This window comes from Aegilops tauschii, chromosome 7 (assembly GCF_002575655.3).
Source record: "Aegilops tauschii subsp. strangulata cultivar AL8/78 chromosome 7, Aet v6.0, whole genome shotgun sequence".
Lineage (NCBI taxonomy): Eukaryota > Viridiplantae > Streptophyta > Magnoliopsida > Poales > Poaceae > Aegilops > Aegilops tauschii.
This window is the reverse complement of record NC_053041.3, coordinates 640,745,416-640,763,687: the sequence shown is the minus strand read 5'-3', so window position 1 is coordinate 640,763,687 and position 18,272 is coordinate 640,745,416. Positions and strand designations below refer to the sequence as shown.

The window sequence follows — 18,272 nt, the reverse complement described above, 5'->3', positions numbered from 1 at the left end:
GAAGCAGACCAAATGGTAAAATAACTTTCCACTCCCGAGGCTTTCTATCAATTCTAACTAGCTCCTACCTGGTCCTCATTTTCATTTACTATGTACCCAAATGTCTCGATGCAACATTAATTTGAGCCAAACTATTTCAAATGGAACCCAAACTTCTGCCAAATGTGCTCAAACTTAGGGTTGATTCCAGGCAAGTTCAACTGCCAAAAACTTTAGTTCATTGACCAGATTTAAAGCGGAAATATCAACAGAAATTAGTGGGGTCCCAAAATATTTCTGAGATCAGAATCCGGAGCTGGCCAACAAATGTATTTACAATGTTCAACCTCTCACCTGAAAATAATGACAATGAAGGTGGTTTGCCAAGAGGTTCCCGCACCCGAGCATCGTGGCACCTTACGACTACATCTTCCTATGGGACGAGGACCTCGGTGTTGAGAATTTTACCGCGGAAGCGTATGTGCCTTAACCTTTCAATGCCTATGCTTCCTCTGAGCTCTCATTATTTCTCTTTGTGGTGGTAAACAACTTGTGGTTGCATGCAGGTACCTTGACATTGTGAGGAAGCACGGGCTAGAGATCTCGCAGCCGGGGCTAGACGCAACCAATGGGACGACGAATTATGATATCACCATCAAGAGAAATGACAGCGAGATTCACAAGTAAGCATACAGGATCCGTGACGATGCATTTCTATCTTGTTAGCACTGTCCGAAATTAATTTGGGTTGTCTGCCATAAACAGGATAGATGCAGCAAGGGAAAGTTGCCGGGACGTGCACAAGCCGCCATGCAGCGGGTAACGACCTGAATTCTTCACTCCATCACAAGCAGATCATTTTTGTTAACGGTTTCTATTTTTGAAAAGGAAGCTTTATTGTTTTCCTAGTCCACCAACGCTTTGTTTGCCATGACCTGTAGAATTTGATGAGCTTAACTAAGATGCACGCATGTGTGCATTATGCATACGGCCAGGGAGGTTTTCTCCCATCCTGGATGACTGCGTAGTTTTCGAATAGGTCATCTTATATCCTAGGATACTCTTTATTTACTTTTCTGTTTTATATAATTTTGGAACTTGTTGGCTGTATGCATCTTGTTATGTACTGGCTGTGTATTCTTTCATTGCGGTTATATCAGCTCGATATAACGTTTGAATGAAATGACCATTATCGGAGTAAAAATGTGTGCATGGATGCAGGTTCGTCGAGGTGATGGCGCCCGTCTTCTCAAGGGATGCTTGGAGATGTGTGTGGCATATGATCCAGGTGCGTCTGTACACTTGTCAAGAAATCCTAAGATTGACATTTTCAGTTGTGTGGCCTGAAATGAAGATCGAGTGGGTTTGAGTGCAGAACGACTTTGTCCATGCATGGGGTCTTGACTCCAATTTCTGGAGATGTGTCCATGTAAGCCTAGTCGGATTAACTATTTGAGCAGCGTTTGGAAACATATATGGTCCGAACAACAACTTGTTGCATTTTACTCATCTGAATGAACTTGGCAGGATCCCGAAGAGCAGATCGGTATCGTAGATGCACAGTACTTGGTCCATCATGCAGTTCCCACACTCCAAAGCCAGGTAATTCTACAATTATTCCCAATGAATTAGGCTCCTAAAAGAAAGTAATGTATTATTTTTCATGCTCGTTCACTTAACAGCTCTCCCCCAATCTTCTTTTTCTCTTTTCAGGGTGAGAAAGAAAAGGAAGGAGGCCGTTCGGAGGTATATACTACTCTTTGTATCTTAATAAAGCATGTTAGCTATGAATACTAGTCATATTAACATATGTATGTGGTGTGTTAATGAAGATGGAATTTTTATGCTTAATAACGCTGTGTGAGCAGCTTGAATTCGAAGGCCTTTCCATGCTTTATACTAATGACTAGATATATAATAGTCCTTCCAGTTTTACCTTCAAAATAACTGTGACTGTTGCTGCTGATAGGTAAGAGCACGTCAATTTGACGAGATGCGCGCCTTCCACTCCAGAGTCTCCGATGCGGACGACGAACTCGCCAATAGAACATCATCAATACAGAACTAGTACAGACGGTTACTTAGCAGAGTATACACAATTAAGTCAATAATTAAAAGTTTCGACTTTTTTGAATAGAGAAGGATAAGATGCATTAGGTGATAATACATTCATTCTTTATGTTTCGAATCATCAAGTTTTGTGTTGCTTATTAACACTAGTTCACGTGATAAATTTATTCTTTCTTCATTTTTGAGCAACCAGCAGGAGTTCTACCTACATTCGTTGTTTATTCACATATTGATTGATTTCTCATTGTGAAAATTATATTATGATTTTCATTTCTTTCATATGTGAAGTGTTTTTTACATCACTCTACTAGGCTGAGTGGTTGTTTTATCTGCTCAATTTACATAGTTTTGTAAATTGAGGAAGACGGGATCGGGGTTGAGAAGGAGGCCGGAGGTAAAGAAGACGAGGATTAGGTGATGAGGTTGAGACTGAGGAAGTTTAAAGACGTTTCTTCCGACTTGCCATTATGGAGAGATGTTTGTGCTTGTGTCATGCACCTACAGCTGGCCTTGGCCCACATGCTAGCAACACACAAACTAAACACACACAAATGCTACTTCCTCAACAACTTTGCATTGCCATTTTCCCATGGTCCCCTTCTTGTGTCGCTGCCCGGCTGCCCACCTCTCTGTATGTCTTCACCGCAAGTGTGTCCTCAATGCCTGGAGGTGGAGGTGTGTCATTCGTCCTCCCACGAGGCGGAGCGACGTGTCCGGGAACGGCTCTAGGGAAATGCGCCTGCAACATATTGTTGTCCTTCCATTCACCGCTTGGTATCCTGCCTTCGTGTCATAGGAGACAACTTCACTCAGTTTCTATTGAGGGATGGAGCAGACCGTAATACTCAGTTTCTATTCTGACAAAGTGTCGATATGGTACAGTTGAACCTCTAGTTCGATGAAGTCAGATTGAATATTGGAAGTCACCATCGGATAGCCCATGTCGAAAAGGTCAGAAGGAATATAAGGATAACCCAAGTGCTTGAGGCGAAAGTTATGACAGTTCCAAAGTTCTGACAGTTAGAAGAATCCTGTATTGATGACAAATTTTGCCTTCCACATAATGGTCCTCAAATAAAGAAGTGCACAACCTAAAAATTACCGGCTTCATGGAAACGGACAACTTTTCTTTTTGAATCATCTCAATCCGTGGTCGTACCTTGGAAACGGCAATGGCGACTCTTGGTGTCGTCTCTCCTCCCGGGGAGCGTAGTCGTGGAGCTTAGGTGTCCTAGGGCGTGCCGTGGCGTTGCATTCAGGCCTTCCTGTGTTTTCTTTCGGCAACATAGTCGCACGTGTTTATGCTACCGGGTCATCCTGGGATCTACTGTGTAAGAGGGCTTTCTTATTACTTTGTATCGTTTGGCTGTTTATTATGGTTTGTGTTTTATCTTGGGAACGAGAGCCTGTTTTCACAAGTTAGTGCCGTACACCGGATATTCACGGATCCAGCCTCTCCTCACGTCCATCGCCAACGTCGTCGGTCATGCATTGGAAGATGGTGCGGCTGGTGAGGATTGAGGACGGCACAGACGATGACGCTGTTAGACTGTATATGTACGTAGACTCTTGTATACGTCTGTAATTGTATTGTATCTTCTGGTATCCCTATATAATGAGATGGCCACACCCCGTTTAGGGTGTCGAGCAGTTTCCCAAACTATATGTTTTACATGGTAAAATCAGTTTAGGGTTTCGATGTCTTCCGCTGCCCTTGCCGCCGCCGCCGCCTCGGCCTCTTCCAACGCCACCGCCGCGTCGGCCCAAGCACCGTCCTCCGTCGTCGCTCCTTCGTCGCCCTTCCTGGCGTCTCGTCCGCCGGCTACGGCCTGGCGGCAGCCCCCCGCCAGCTCCCCGATTGGATCGAGTGGGACGGGTGACCTGCCTCCGCCGATCGCATCTGGCGAGCCTTCCTCGACCATAGCTTCTGGGCCGCCGGGGTTTCATGGTCCTGCACCCACGTATGGTGCGCCTCCCCTGTCACTCCCCGGCGCTCCCTGGTATGGCGCCCCGCTGCCGTCTTCGTCTGCCTGGCCGGCGCCCTATGGCGCGTCACCGGTGCCGGCCTACGCTGGGCCGTCGCACCCCCAGCCCTATGGGGTGCCGCCGTCCTCGCCGGTCTCTGTGCCCCCGGAGCCCCGCCTGGCTTGGGTGCTGGCTCCGCTGCTGCTGGTGCCTACCCCTCGTCGCCATATGCTGGTGCACCACCGGCGCTCGCCTCCAACCCGGAGACGGATCCTGTGATGGGCTGCTACGCGCCACCACCACATCCTCATGCGGATCACATGGCCGCGCCGTCGCCATTCTACTTCTCGCACCTTCTTCCGGTGAAGCTTACGCCAGATAATTACTTGTCATGGCGGGCTCAGGTGCTACCTCTCCTTCGAAGCCGCTTACTTGGAGGGGTACGTTGATGGCTCCATCCCGTGTCCGCCGCCGTATCATCCGGCGTACCACGTGTGGGTGGCTCAGGATCAGGCGATTCTCTCCGCTATCCAGTCATCGCTCACTCCGAGCGTGTCGTCGCTGGTCATCTTCGCTGCGACGTCTCGGGATGCTTGGTCGGCGCTTCACAGTAGCTTCTCCTCCCAGTCTACGGCGCGTGCTCATGCTATACGCACCGAGTTGGGGGAGACTAAACTCGGCGGTCTCTCCATCACTGAGAACTTCACCAAGATGCTGGTCCCGCCGATACCTTGGCCTTGATCGGGCTGCCGCTTGGAGATGAGGAATTCAACACCCACGTGCTCAACGGTCTTGATGATGATTATGACAATCTCATCGAGAATATGCATGGTCGTGAGGCGCCACTTCCGCCACGAGAGCTATATGCGCGTCTTCTTGGTCGTTAGCAGCGCCTCAAAGCGCGTCGTGCCTCTCCGAGCTTCATCTCTGCCAACGTCGCGTCCCGCGGTAAGCCACAGAAGCCGTCGCCGCCTGGTGGGAAGCCGGTGGCCTCATCCCCGCAGGCCCGCGCCGCCCCGCCGTCCATCACTGGCGGTGCCAGGCCGGTGGCTTGTTGTCCCTCCTGCGGTGCTCAGCAGGCCTGTCAGCTGTGTGGCATTGAGCGCCACATCGCCTCCCGGTGTCATCGACGCTACAAGCAAGATTTCCTCGGCCTGGGCAATAATTTCAAAGGGAATGAAAAACAGGCTGCTGCGGTGACAAGTCATGACCATGGGCGCACTCCGTCCTACTCCATTGACCCTACATGGTACATGGACACGGGCGCCACGAACCACCTCACCAACGAGATGGCCAAGCTCTCCACTCAGGAACCGTATCGCGGTCATGATCAAGTGAACACCGCCAATGGAGCAGGTATGCACATCTCCCATGTTGGTCAGGCTTCACTTCTTGCACACAACTTTCGAAAACTGCATCTTTCTAATGTTCTTCGAGTTCCCACTGCTACACGTAGTTTGTTGTCTGTTCCTCAACTTACTCGTGATAATAATGTCCTTGCTGAGTTTCACCCTTTTCGTTTCTTTATCAAGGATCGGGACACGAGGGTCATTCTGCTTAGTGGCCGTCTTCGCCATGGTTTATATGCACTTGACGCACCGCCCACATCTCCTATGCAGTCTTCTCCTCAGGCGTTCAGCGGTGTTCGTGTGTCACCTACGCATTGGCATGCACGCCTTGGTCACCCTGCTGCTCCTATAGTTCGTCATGTGCTACATCGTCATGAACTACCAGTTGTGTCCAATAAAACTGCTGAAACAATTTGTGATGCCTGTCAGCAGGGCAAGAGTCACCAACTTCCGTTTTCAGAGTCTAGTCGTGTTGTGAAACATCCTCTTGAGCTTGTGTTTTCTGATGTATGGGGTCATGCCCAAACGTCCGTTAGTGGCCATAATTATTATGTCGGTTTCATTGATGCTTATAGCCGGTTTACTTGGCTTTATCTTATTAAGCGAAAATCTGATGTGTTCAATGTCTTTATTCAGTTCCAAGCACATGTTGAGCGTCTGCTTAAGCAGAAAATTATCCATGTTCAATCCGACTGGGGGGTGAATATCACAACCTCAACACGATTTTTTAACAAGCTTGGGATTTCGCACCGTGTGTCTTGTCCTCATACACATCAGCAGAATGAAACCGTTGAACATAAGCATCGTCATCTTGTAGAAACTGGCCTTACTTTGCTAGCTCATGCCTCCGTTCCGTTTCGGTTTTGGAGTGATGCTTTCTCCACCGCTTTTTTCTTGATAAATAGGCTACCCTCACGACTTCTGAATATTAAAACTCCTCTTGAACTCTTGCTCAATGAAATCCTAGATTACACTTTTCTCAAAGTGTTTGGGTGTGCATGTTGGCCCCATTTGCGTCCATACAACAAACGCAAGTTAGAGTTTCGGTCTAAAGAGTGTGTTTTTCTTGGGTATAGTTCCCTTCACAAAGGGTACAAATACCTGCACGTTCCCACCAATCGCGTCTACATCTTTCGTGACGTTGTTTTTGATGAGAATGTGTTCCCTTTTCATGCACTTCCGGCCAACTCTGAAACTCCTATGCCACCTGTCCACTCTAGCATATCTTCGCCTGATCAATTTGTGGATGTTGCAAATGCTCCTGTGTTGCTATCTCATCATGCATGCTACAGGTATTGGACGTGGTGCTCGACTTGAGCTACTTGATGAACAGGTGCCGGATGATGCTCCGGATCGGGACATGGCTCTGGAGCGGGACGTGGATCCTTTGCATGGGGCATGCATAACGGGCGCAGCTGCCCCGCGGGCGCCGCCCTCACCCGGCTCCGTGGTAGTCGCCCCGCGGACGATGCCCTCGCCCGCCTCGGTGGTAGCCGCCCCGCGGGCATCACTCTCGCCCGGCCTGGTAGCTGGGCCGTCTGCCACCTCGTTCGGCCCAGCAGCTGGCTCGCCTGCGCCGGATGGGCTGGCCTCACCTGGCCCAACGCCGCCTGTCTCCCCAGTGCCAGGAGGCTCTGGCGCTGGCTCGCAGGCCGCCTCGCCTCTGGTGTCGTCGCCTGTGCTGAGCTCGGCCTCGCCAGCACAGTCGGCTGCTGATGTTCTTTGTCCTCGCACACGCAGCCAGAACGATGTTTTCCAGCCAAAGCAACACACTGACGGGACTGTCGCGTGGCTCGCTGCTTGCATGGCTCATATTGCTGCGGATCCCACTGCTGAGCCTCGCCATTTTCAGGCTGCACTGGGTATTTCTCATTGGCGTGCCGTGATGGAACAGGAGTTTCAGGCTCTGCTTCCGAATGACACATCTCACCTTGTTCCCCCACAGTCTGGTGTTAACATTATTGATTCCAAGTGGGTTTTTAAAGTTAAGAGACATGCTGATGGTTCTATTGAGCGCTACAAGGCACGACTCGTTGCCAAGGGTTTCAAACAGAGGTATGGTCTTGATTATGAAGACACATTTAGTCCGGTTATCAAGCCCACTACCATTCGTTTGCTGTTGTTTTTGGCTGTTACCCGAGGATGGTTTTTTCGTCAGCTTGATGTGCAGAATGATTTCCTGCATGGAGTCTTGGAGGAAGAGGTTTATATGCGTCAGCCGCCGGGTTTTGTGGATCCTGCACGTCCTCATCATATCTATCGTCTTGTTAAGGCGCTATATGGACTTAAACAGGCTCCCCGTGCGTGGCATGCACGCCTCGGCTCTGTTCTTCGGGCTCTTGGTTTTCTTCCCTCCACTGCTGACACGTCCCTGTTCCTTCTTCAGCGTCCTGAGGTTACGATGTATCTCCTGGTTTATGTTGATGATATCATCCTCATCAGTTCCTCTGATGCTGTTGTGGATCATCTTGTGGCTGCTTTGAGTGGGGATTTTGCTGTCAAGGATTTTAGGTGCTCTGCACTTCTTCCTTGGTCTGGAGGTTTCACGGTCTTCTGCTGGGTTGACTCTTACTCAGAAGAAGTATTCTCTGGACTTGTTGCGTCGTGCTGGCATGCTAAAGTGTAAACATGCGATCACTTCGATGTCTGCTACTGATCGGTTGTCTGCCCTTGATGGAGACCTTCTTTCACCTGATGATGCTACTGAGTATCATAGTCTCGTTGGTGGTCTGCAGTATCTTACTATCACCAGACCAGATGTCTCTTATGCAGTCAACCGTGTCTGTCAGTATCTCCATCCACCCAGGACATCTCATTGGTCAGCCGTGAAGCGTATTCTGCGCTATATTTCCCTCAGTGCCTCTTATGGTTTGCTTCTCCAGCCTGCACCGTCTTATGAGATCTCAGCCTTTTCAGATGCAGATTGGGCTGGTAGTCCTGATGACAGGCGATCCACGAGAGGATATGCAGTGTTTCTTGGTCCTAACTTGATCGCCTGGAATGCTCGCAAGCAGGCTACGGTGTCTCGCAGCAGTACTGAAGCTGAGTACAAAGCAGTTGCTGATGCGACTGCTGAGATCATATGGGTTCAGTCCTTGTTGAGAGAATTGAGAGTCTCTCCTACTCATTCTCCAGTGCTTTGGTGTGACAATATTGGTGCTACCTATCTTTCATCCAATCCGGTGTTTCATGCTCGGACGAAACACATTGAGGTAGACTATCACTTTGTCCGAGAACGTGTTGCACAGAAGCTCCTCAGTATCAAGTTCATCTCATCAAAAGATCAACTTGCTGACATCTTCCCGAAGCCTCTTCCACAACCACAGTTTGTAGGCTGTAGGCGCAATCTTAACTTGCTTTGTACTTCAGGCCATAGTTAAGATTGACGAAGGGTGTTAGACTATATATATACGTAGACTCTTGTATACGTCTGTAATTGTATTGTATCCTTTGGTACCCCTATATAATGAGATAGCCACACCCTGTTTAGGATGTCGAGCAGTTTCCCAAACTATATGTTTTACAGACGCCGAGGCTAGGCTCCGTGAGCACGATCGGCCTTGTTACCATGCGTCGAGTCGATCAGCACGGGGCCGTCGCAGCCCGGCACCACCCAGGCATGTGAGTATATGGACGTTGTGCGTGCATGCATGCCCTGGAGTGTGTGAGCATCTCCAACGGAACAGTCGTGGAAGTAGAGGCGGATGATGGCCGGAGTCGTTGCCGAACGCGGCGGCCACCGTATGCTGCACAAGGGTCTCAACGGACGGGCAGGTCCTGTCGTAGAAGCCTACGTCGATGCAGGCGGCCAGGACGCCGGATGAGAGAAGCCTGACGAAATAAAAAAGTCATAGACTCTACATAGATTAACAACTGGTGGCTGGTGTTTGTGGTTAGCACATGTGAATGTGAGAAAGGGCCTCTGGCTAAAAATGCTACACCTACGAAGTTTAGTGTAAATATCTTACGAAGAATCATCATCTATCCTAATCCCCATTATGGACATCTTCAACGCTGACCCTCAAACCGCCCGCATATGCCCGGACTGCAACGTTCGAATGTGTTGTGTCATACAATGCGGGCCTATATCGGTCCGTGGAGCGGTTCGGATACACTTTTCCCCGCAAAACAAAGACAGAGTTGGGGGCTTTGCCGGAGTCCGGACAGCAGCCACGTAGGACCCAGACACCCCCGGCCCACTAAATCCTCACTCCCGGACTCATTTTCTTCCAATCCGCACCTTCTCCCCCTTGCTTTGCATCTGCACCCTCCTTCTCCGACATTGCCGCTGTCCCTCACCGGCTAGCACACAGACATTACAGGACCTCGCAACCAGCACCGATGCGCCCCGGTCGCCTTTTACGACGGCGTCGTCCACCCAGGACCCGTCCGTTGTCAATGTCGTCCATGGCGGTCACCATGCCCGTAGGGTTCGGTCAAATGCCATTGAGCTTATTTTCGAACGCCATGTTGTTTTTTAGAGTACAAAGGATGGCGGGATACTGGACCATGGAGGATGAGTTGTTGTGTAATGCGTGGTTGGCCGTATCCACGGATTTTGTAGGCAGGAGCAGAGGGGGCCGTTCTGGCAGCGCGTGCATGTGATTAGTTTCACGCGCGAAAGCACATTACGCCCTATGACATGCACATCATCAATGATCGCAATGTGAGGCTGTTATCGCATCGATGGTACGCCATCCACACAAGTTCGAATGTTTATATTAGCACTTTTACTGTCCAATTCTTTTCTGCAAAAAACACATGCGCCCGAGTCACCCAGCGCCTCCGCTCCCACTTACTGAAAGTGGGCCAGTGCCATGTTGGGGGCCATGCGAGTAGCGCATACGGCCGCATACGGGTAGAGGCCCTTCTATATTTTAGGTGCTCCCTCCGTACCGGCGCATTACTCATCTTAGGTGTGCACCATAAACAAGGTGAGAGAAAATCGAGAGAACGTGATGTTTACTTGCTAATTAATACCATTATATGCAGAGAATTGATCACTGCATGTTGTGCTAAGTAGTCTCAAGTCATTGAATGTATACACGCCCCACGTCTCCTATTGGCTTATTTCTTTTTTCGGCAAAAAATAGGAAATGAGGTGGGTAGTTAATGCATCGCGCCTAGGAGTTTTTGGATTTCATTCTCGTAATGTGACTTATGCACCAATACAGAGAAAGTACTACTATCAAAGTGACAGTTTAGGCACTCCTGACATATTTACCTCGTTTAGAATCTTAGAGGAACGTGGATCAGGCAAGTGATCATAACCGGTGGCACGTCAAGGTAAAATATTTTGAAGGTGTTTTTTTAGGGTATTTTGAAGGTGTTTTGATTGATCGTGGAGGTACGCAACTCCAGGTTCAACCGCCTTGATTTTATTCGTTAAGGATATTTTTTACTCCTCCAATGCCAATTAGGGATATTCTTTACTCCTCTAACACCGATTAGGGATCGGTTGTACTCCTCTAACCTGTTATTGGCGATCGGTTAGAGTTGCTCTAAGAAGTGGTTTCTCATATTTTGTCACCCAAAGCAATAGTTTTCAATGTTTCGGATCTAAACTCCATGCTCATCGGATAGAAAAAAAATATTTCCGACGGTGAACGGATGAAAAACTTAGAGAAACGCACCTTACTTTATTAGTAGGTATAGATATAGATAAAACCATGGTTGTGGAAACTCTCCACCATCAATGAAGTTTGGCTGACTATTCTTATAATATGTAACACACATAGGACTAGTACTATCACTATTGTACGTACTCCCTCGGGTTCAAAATAGATGACTCAACTTTGTACAGTTGAGTCATCTATTTTGGAATGGAGGGAGTACATTGCTAGGAAACTAACCAAATCAGCAAACCTACTAGGACAGGCTAAGCTAGCGCTGCACAAAAGCTGATTGCATGCCTGACTAATTTGCTAACATCGGTATTATTATTTCCTAGATTAATCATAAATCTATACCTAAACCACTATCTCAATTCTCTCAACATCCACACGTGTCACCTCACTACGCATGCCACCTCATCACCCCACTAATTATTTATCTTAACATGCATGCGAAATGGCATTTATATTGGATGGCTCGGGTCATTTGGATTTATCAAACTCGTGTTTTTATAAAGTAGTAATAATAGACTAATTAAACTCAAGATTACTCTAACGAGGAGCTCTCTGTTTCGACGAAAAAAGAGGCAAGAAAGAGACACGAGGTCAGGCCCATGCACGTACGACGCAGGGCGGGCGCACGTCGATTAATCAGCGATGTCCAGCTAGCTTTTGCATCTGCTAGCTTCCATTAATAATGCACCCAAACAGAAGTGCGTTTTAGTGGAGGAGTCAACTCTCTATGCATGCCCCGTGGCATGTACGGGTGAGCACGTTGGAGAAGTCAAGCTCTTCCTCTAGTCTCTACACCTACTACGTGGAGCTGCATGGTTGGATGGATCCAAAAGGTCTAGAATTCCCGATCGAGCCACAACTCAAGTCTTCATGTCCATACTTCCAATCTACCGGAGACATATTTGCTCTGGGAGGTAAGCGAACGAGTCCTCTTCTCCATACGGCCGGCACCGCACACATACAGTGAGGATGAGAAGGAAAGGAGGCAAGGTCCTGACGGCGCTGGCTGCGGCGGCGTTCGGATTCGTCGTCGGCATTTCTTTTCCGGTGGTGATCACACCCAAGGTAGAGATCTAGAGAGGGAGACAGATAGAGATAGATACATACATTGCTTATATCATATATGTGTGTGTGTGTGTGACTGATCAGGCAAATGTATGCATATATATGCAGCTTCAGTATGGTGGCATGATGCCATGGTCGAGTAGTAGCGGCGCTGCAAACTCCAGCTTCCTTGACATGAGCATATTGGGCAGACTATGGCCGCCATCCAGTCCAAATCTGACGAATTCTGCGGTACCTTACAGTTGTGAAGTTCTGTTCGTTGCCAAGCAGAAATGCAAGATATGCCAACCTCTGCCTCTTTCCAGTTTGCAGAGGTTGCAACAGCAAGAAACCCTGAAGAAGGCGCCGAGAGGCGACTGCCGCCGGGGATCGTGGTTTCGGAGACCGACCTTCACCTTCGCCGGCTCTGGGGATCCCCAACACAGGTACGCCTTGCATCTTCAGTTACCTTTTTCGAACCTGCTGGCTTAGTTCAAGCATTGCAGTTCATTCTTGGCTCTGGTCTTTGGATCAACATATATCAAAGGATATTGTTTCAGTTTTATTTCATATCTCCTGGTTTAATTTCTGACGATGGCCTGTTCCGGTATGTGTGTGTCTCTGATACGGTGAGTAGGACAGCGCGACTCGCAAATACCTTCTTGCGCTCGCTGTAGGGTACGATGAGAAAGCCAATGTCGATGCAACCATTCAGAAGGTGATAACTTAAGGAGAGGTTTTTCATATGGTTGTAAAGAATAGAGGAATCATGAAACAGATTCCTTGGTTTCCAATGTATGTATAAATCCCATTATCATCAAATGGCACTTGCAGTTCTCCGACAACTTCGACATCGTGCTGTTCCACTACGATGGCCGCACCACGGAGTGGGATGAGGTGTTTGAGTGGTCCAAGGAGGTCGCGCATGTCAGCGCAAGGAAGCAGACCAAATGGTAAAATAACTTTCCACTCCCGAGGCTTTCTATCAATCCTAACTAGCTCCTAACTGGTCCTCATTTTCATTTACTATGTACCCCAATGTTTCTTTGCAACATTAATTTGAGCCAAACTATTTCAAACGGAACCCAAACTTCTGCCAAATGTGCTCAAACTTAGGTTTGATTCCAGGCAAGTTCAACTGCCAAAAACTTTAGTTCATTGACCAGATTTAAAGCGGAAATATCAACAGAAATTAGTGGGGTCCCAAAATATTTCTGAGATCAGAATCCGGAGCTGGCCAACAAATGTATTGACAATGTTCCACCTCTCACCTGAAAATAATGACAATGAAGGTGGTTTGCCAAGAGGTTCCTGCACCCGAGCATCGTGGCACCTTACGACTACATCTTCCTATGGGATGAGGACCTCGGTGTTGAGAATTTTACCGCGGAAGCGTATGTGCCTTAACCTTTCCATGCCTATGCTTCCTCTGAGCTCTCATTATTTCTCTTTGTGGTGGTAAACAACTTGTGGTTGCATGCAGGTACCTTGACATTGTGAGGAAGCACGGGCTAGAGATCTCGCAGCCGGGGCTAGACGCAACCAATGGGACGACGAATTATGATATCACCATCAAGAGAAATGACAGCGAGATTCACAAGTAAGCATACAGGATCCGTGACGATGCATTTCTATCTTGTTAGCACTGTCCGAAATTAATTTGGGTTGTCTGCCATAAACAGGACAGATGCAGCGAGGGAAAGTTGCCGGGACGTGCACAAGCCGCCATGCAGCGGGTAACGACCTGAATTCTTCACTCTATCACAAGCAGATCATTTTTGTTAACGGTTCCTATTTTTGAAAAGGAAGCTTTATTGTTTTCCTATTCCACCAACGCTTTGTTTGCCATGACCTGTAGAATTTGATGAGCTTAACTAAGATGCACGCACGTGTGCATTATGCATACGGCCAGGGAGGTTTTCTCCCATCCTGGATGACTGCGTAGTTTTTGAATAGATCATCTTATATCCTAGGATACTCCTTATTTACTTTTCTGTTTTATATAATTTTGGAACTTGTTGGCTGTATGCATCTTGTTATGTACTGGCTGTGTATTCTTTCATTGCGGTTATATCAGCTCGATATAACGTTTGAATGAAATGACCATTATCGGAGTAAAAATGTGTGCATGGATGCAGGTTCGTCGAGGTGATGGCGCCCGTCTTCTCAAGGGATGCTTGGAGATGTGTGTGGCATATGATCCAGGTGCGTATGTACACTTGTCAAGAAATCCTAAGATTGACATTTTCGGTTGTGTGGCCTGAAATGAAGATCGAGTGGGTTTGAGTGCAGAACGACTTTGTCCATGCATGGGGTCTTGACTCCAATATCTGGAGATGCGTCCATGTAAGCCTAGTCAGATTAACTATTTGAGCAGCGTTTGGAAACATATATGGTCCGAACAACAACTTGTTGCATTTTACTCATCTGAATGAACTTGGCAGGATCCCGAAGAGCAGATCGGTATCGTAGATGCACAGTACTTGGTCCATCATGCAGTTCCCACACTCCAAGGCCAGGTAATTCTACAATTATTCCCAACGAATTAGGCTCCTAAAAGAAAGTAATGTCTTATTTTTCATGCTCGATCACTTAACAGCTCTCCCCCAATCTTCTTTTTCTCTTTTCAGGGTGAGAAAGAAAAGGAAGGAGGCCGTTCGGAGGTATATACTACTCTTTGTATCTCAATAAAGCATGTTAGCTATGAATACTAGTCATATTAACATATGTATGTGGTGTGTTAATGAAGATGGGATTTTTATGCTTAATAACGCTGTGTGAGCAGCTTGAATTCGAAGGCCTTTCCATGCTTTATACTAATGACTGGATATATAATAGTCCTTCCAGTTTTACCTTCAAAATAACTGTGACTGTTGCTGCTGATAGGTAAGAGCGCGTCAATTTGAGGAGATGCGCGCCTTCCGCTCCAGAGTCTCCGATGCGGACGACGAACTCGCCAATAGAACATCATCAATACAGAACTAGTACAGACGGTTACTTAGCAGAGTATACACAATTAAGTCAATAATTAAAAGGTTTGACTTTTTTGAATAGAGAAGGATAAGATGCATTAGGTGATAATACATTCATTCTTTATGTTTCGAATCATCAAGTTTTGTGTTGCTTATTAACACTAGTTCACGTGATAAATATATTCTTTCTTCATTTTTGAGCAACCAGCAGGAGTTCTACCTACATTCGTCGTTTATTCACATATTGATTGATTTCTCATTGTGAAAATTATATTATGATTTTCATTTCTTTTATATGTGAAGTGTTTTTTACATCACTCTACTGGGCTGAGTGGTTGTTTTATCTGCTCAATTTACATAGTTTTGTAAATTGACGAAGAAGGGGTCAGGGTGAGAAGGAGGCCGGAGGTAAGGAATACGAGGGATAGGTTATGAGGTTGAGCACAGCAACCAACCGGGTCAAGACGGGCCAGCCATTGAGGCTCCTCTGTCGCCCGACCAGCTCCCGCGAGTGGGGGAGGCAAACCCTAGCCGCGCCGTCTCCTGTCCTTTCTACACCTCCCCTCCCCCCGCCGCCGCCGGCATGCGTCGTCGGGCAAAGCCCGGTTGGTGAAGGTGGCGGCAGGGCATTTCCTTCCCCTCCCTTGGGTGTGCGCGGCGCGGGCTACCGCATCTGGCCGGAGGCGCAGCGCTTGTGTGCGGCTCATCGGAGGGGTGCTAGGAGGATAGGGTGGCAGAGGCTACGCGGGGATCTGGTGCACGGCGGGGAATGCTCAGCGGGCCTGCGGTGGGCTGGCCGTGGCCGTCAGATCTGGCGGCGGCGGCTCGGCTAGCGAGCTGCGAGGAGCGGTGCAGGCTCAAAAGGTGAGAACTAAGGGCAACTCTAGATCCCCTATATATAACGGAGGATCCGATGGAGCAAAACACTAGTAGAGTCTTTTTACTCCACTAAGGTTTGGTCGGACCTAGCCAATCCCTATATATAACCGAGCAAAACATAAATTTGCATAATAGTTCAACCTAGTTTCGATTTAAACCACCGAAATGACCACATTGTCTTGAAAACCGAATGTAAACAACCGAAATTTTACTCATTGTTTTGACAACCAAAATTTAAAATAAACTTAAACTTAAAACTAGAACTAAAAATAAACTTAAACTAAACTAATATTCTTTCTCATCCTTGCCATAGTATAGATCGAGCCAATCTTGCCTCAACATGCCTCCATCCATGGGGTCTGGGCCGGTGCCGTCTTCGCCAGAGTCGAGGAAGATGTGCCGCCACTTCTCGGCGTCGAACTCGTCCTCTGTGCTGCCATTGCCGCCGCCGCCGCCTTGCTCCTCATCGTGGGAGATGGCGACGACCTCGCCTTTGACCGCCCGATCCGCCTTCACAAGCTCGGGGTGCTGCCGATGGAGCTCCGCCATGTATTCCTCGTCGGCGGCCTCCGCTGCAATGACCCCCCTCGCCTCCCGGTGGAGCTCCTGAATCGTCATTGCATCCACCACTCCCAGCGCCACCGGGAGGAGGTGGACCGAGGCCATCCCAAGCGGAAAGCTGACCTTTGCCGCCGCACCGTCGAACTGGACCTGCCACCAGTTGTATTCCAGGGCGGCGAGTTCCACCATGTGGAACGACCCAATCCACTTCTTTGTGTGGGTCCCCCGGTCAGTGATCTGGGCCACCCAAGTCCCCCATGCGTGGTAGTGGATGTTGAGGTATTTCTTTTGTGGCTGTCGCGGCGGGGGAAGATCCGGGAAAACGGAGATGTGGGCGAGGGGGGATGTCAGCTCGAGGATGTGGCACGGATCCGAGCTGCGGATTGACGGCGGGGAGCGCCGTCCATGCTGTCCAGCCATTGGGAGGAGAAGGCAGTCGGGGAACGGCGGCGGGGGGGGGGGGGGGGGGGGGGTTGGGAGGATGGGGGAGGATGAGAGCTAGAGAGGCATGGGATTTTACTTGGCAGCGGAGCGGTGGAGTAAAACTAGGGGTATCGGTTTTACTCCTCTAACAGGTTATTTTTTTACTCCTCTAATGCCAATTAGGGATCGGTTTTACTCCTCTAACAGGTTATTGCAGATCGGCTTGAGTTGCTCTAAGGAGTGGTTTCTCATATTTTGTGACCAAAAACAACAGTTTCGTATATAAACTCCATGCTCATCGGTTGTCTTGTATGATCAGGCACTAGATGAATATGAACCTTTGATTCCAATGGATAAACTCCATGGCCATCAAATAGCACTTTCAGTTCTCCCACAACGTCAACATCATGCTGTTCCACTACGACCGCGGCACCACGGAGTGGGATGGAGAGTTCGAATGGTCCGAGCAGGTTGCTCATGTCAGTGCCAGAAAGCAGACCAAATGAGGCAGTGGATGTACAAACCCAACACCTGGGTTCAAATCCTCACGGAAGCGAATTTAGGTTCCTATTTATTCTTGAGGACCAGGCTTTCCTGGTACTCACGCATTTATTGAGAACTAGGCTCGGTGTGTAACCGAGATTAAAAATCCTAGTACTCATACTTAAAAGGCAGTATGCATCCCTAGTTGGTGCAGAGGCCAGGGAAGTGAAATTCTCTCCCAATTTTAAGGGCCCTTTGGGTCAAAGGAATGTCATCACTCAGAGCGACCCCCTCGCGCGGCCACCCAGGGCGACACCAGCGGGACCAACTCCTCGCGCCGCCAGCCCTCCCGTGAGGCAGATCTCTGCCGCTGCTGCCGCCGGCACTGGCCGCGGTGGTGGCGGCACCCGACGCCTAAAGGGCTAGGGCAGGAGGGAAGCGACAGATCTCCCATCAGGCGGCTGGGGCGCCTCGTGCGGGGTATCTTCGTGCGGCAGCCACGGCGGCGTCCTGGCTGTGCGGTGGCAGCCAGCGAACCCAGGGCTGGCGAGGTCCTCCGGTGGGATTCTCCGCTATGCGATGGGCGGCGGCGGTGGCCGTGGATCTGGCGTCCCGGCCAGATTCGTCGTGGTTTGGCTATGGTCGGCCGGCGGCATGTGATGGGGCCGGGGTGGGGCGGCCGGTGGTCCTCAACCGGCTTTCCTACGACACCATACGTCTACATGGCGAGGGTGTGCTCGGATCCAGTGAGCGCCGAGATCGTGGTGGCGCTACTTCCAGTGAAAATCGCGCCGACTTCGGTCATGGCGGACGATGACGGCGTCTCCGACGCCCCCTGTTGAGGCATCATCATTGCAAACTGCGTCAAACATGATCGGGATGTTTCGAGGGAAACCCTAGATCTGAGTCTACCGGGTCGG

General features: G+C 49.0%; 1 protein-coding gene and 1 long non-coding RNA gene across 2 annotated transcripts; both read left to right on the top strand.

Moving 5' to 3' along the window:
* Positions 1-740: 740 nt before the first annotated feature.
* Positions 741-1,729, top strand: LOC109736766 (uncharacterized). Its single transcript, XR_006667205.2, has 5 exons — positions 741-798; positions 1,201-1,267; positions 1,355-1,408; positions 1,507-1,581; positions 1,693-1,729. It is a non-coding gene; the product is annotated as an uncharacterized lncRNA (long non-coding RNA).
* Positions 1,730-11,809: 10,080 nt separating this feature from the next.
* LOC109736752 (uncharacterized) lies at positions 11,810-15,189 on the top strand. Its single transcript, XM_045231172.1, has 13 exons — positions 11,810-12,055; positions 12,164-12,286; positions 12,361-12,480; positions 12,672-12,752; positions 12,869-12,987; positions 13,327-13,428; positions 13,518-13,634; positions 13,717-13,770; positions 14,173-14,239; positions 14,327-14,380; positions 14,479-14,553; positions 14,665-14,697; positions 14,921-15,189. The coding sequence occupies exons 1-13, from the start codon at positions 11,960-11,962 to the stop codon at positions 15,017-15,019; spliced, it is 1,140 nt and encodes a 379-aa protein (XP_045087107.1). The 5' UTR covers positions 11,810-11,959; the 3' UTR covers positions 15,020-15,189.
* The last annotated feature ends 3,083 nt before the right edge of the window (positions 15,190-18,272 follow it).

Bases quoted from the DNA above. Each gene is read 5' to 3' on its own strand.
- LOC109736752 (XM_045231172.1), top strand. From the start codon at position 11,960: ATGAGAAGGAAAGGAGGCAAGGTCCTGACGGCGCTGGCTGCGGCGGCG. The intron at 12,056-12,163 runs GTAGAGATCTAG...ATATATATGCAG, and splicing joins CGGTGGTGATCACACCCAAG to CTTCAGTATGGTGGCATGAT. The intron at 12,988-13,326 runs GTAAAATAACTT...ATGACAATGAAG, and splicing joins GCAAGGAAGCAGACCAAATG to GTGGTTTGCCAAGAGGTTCC.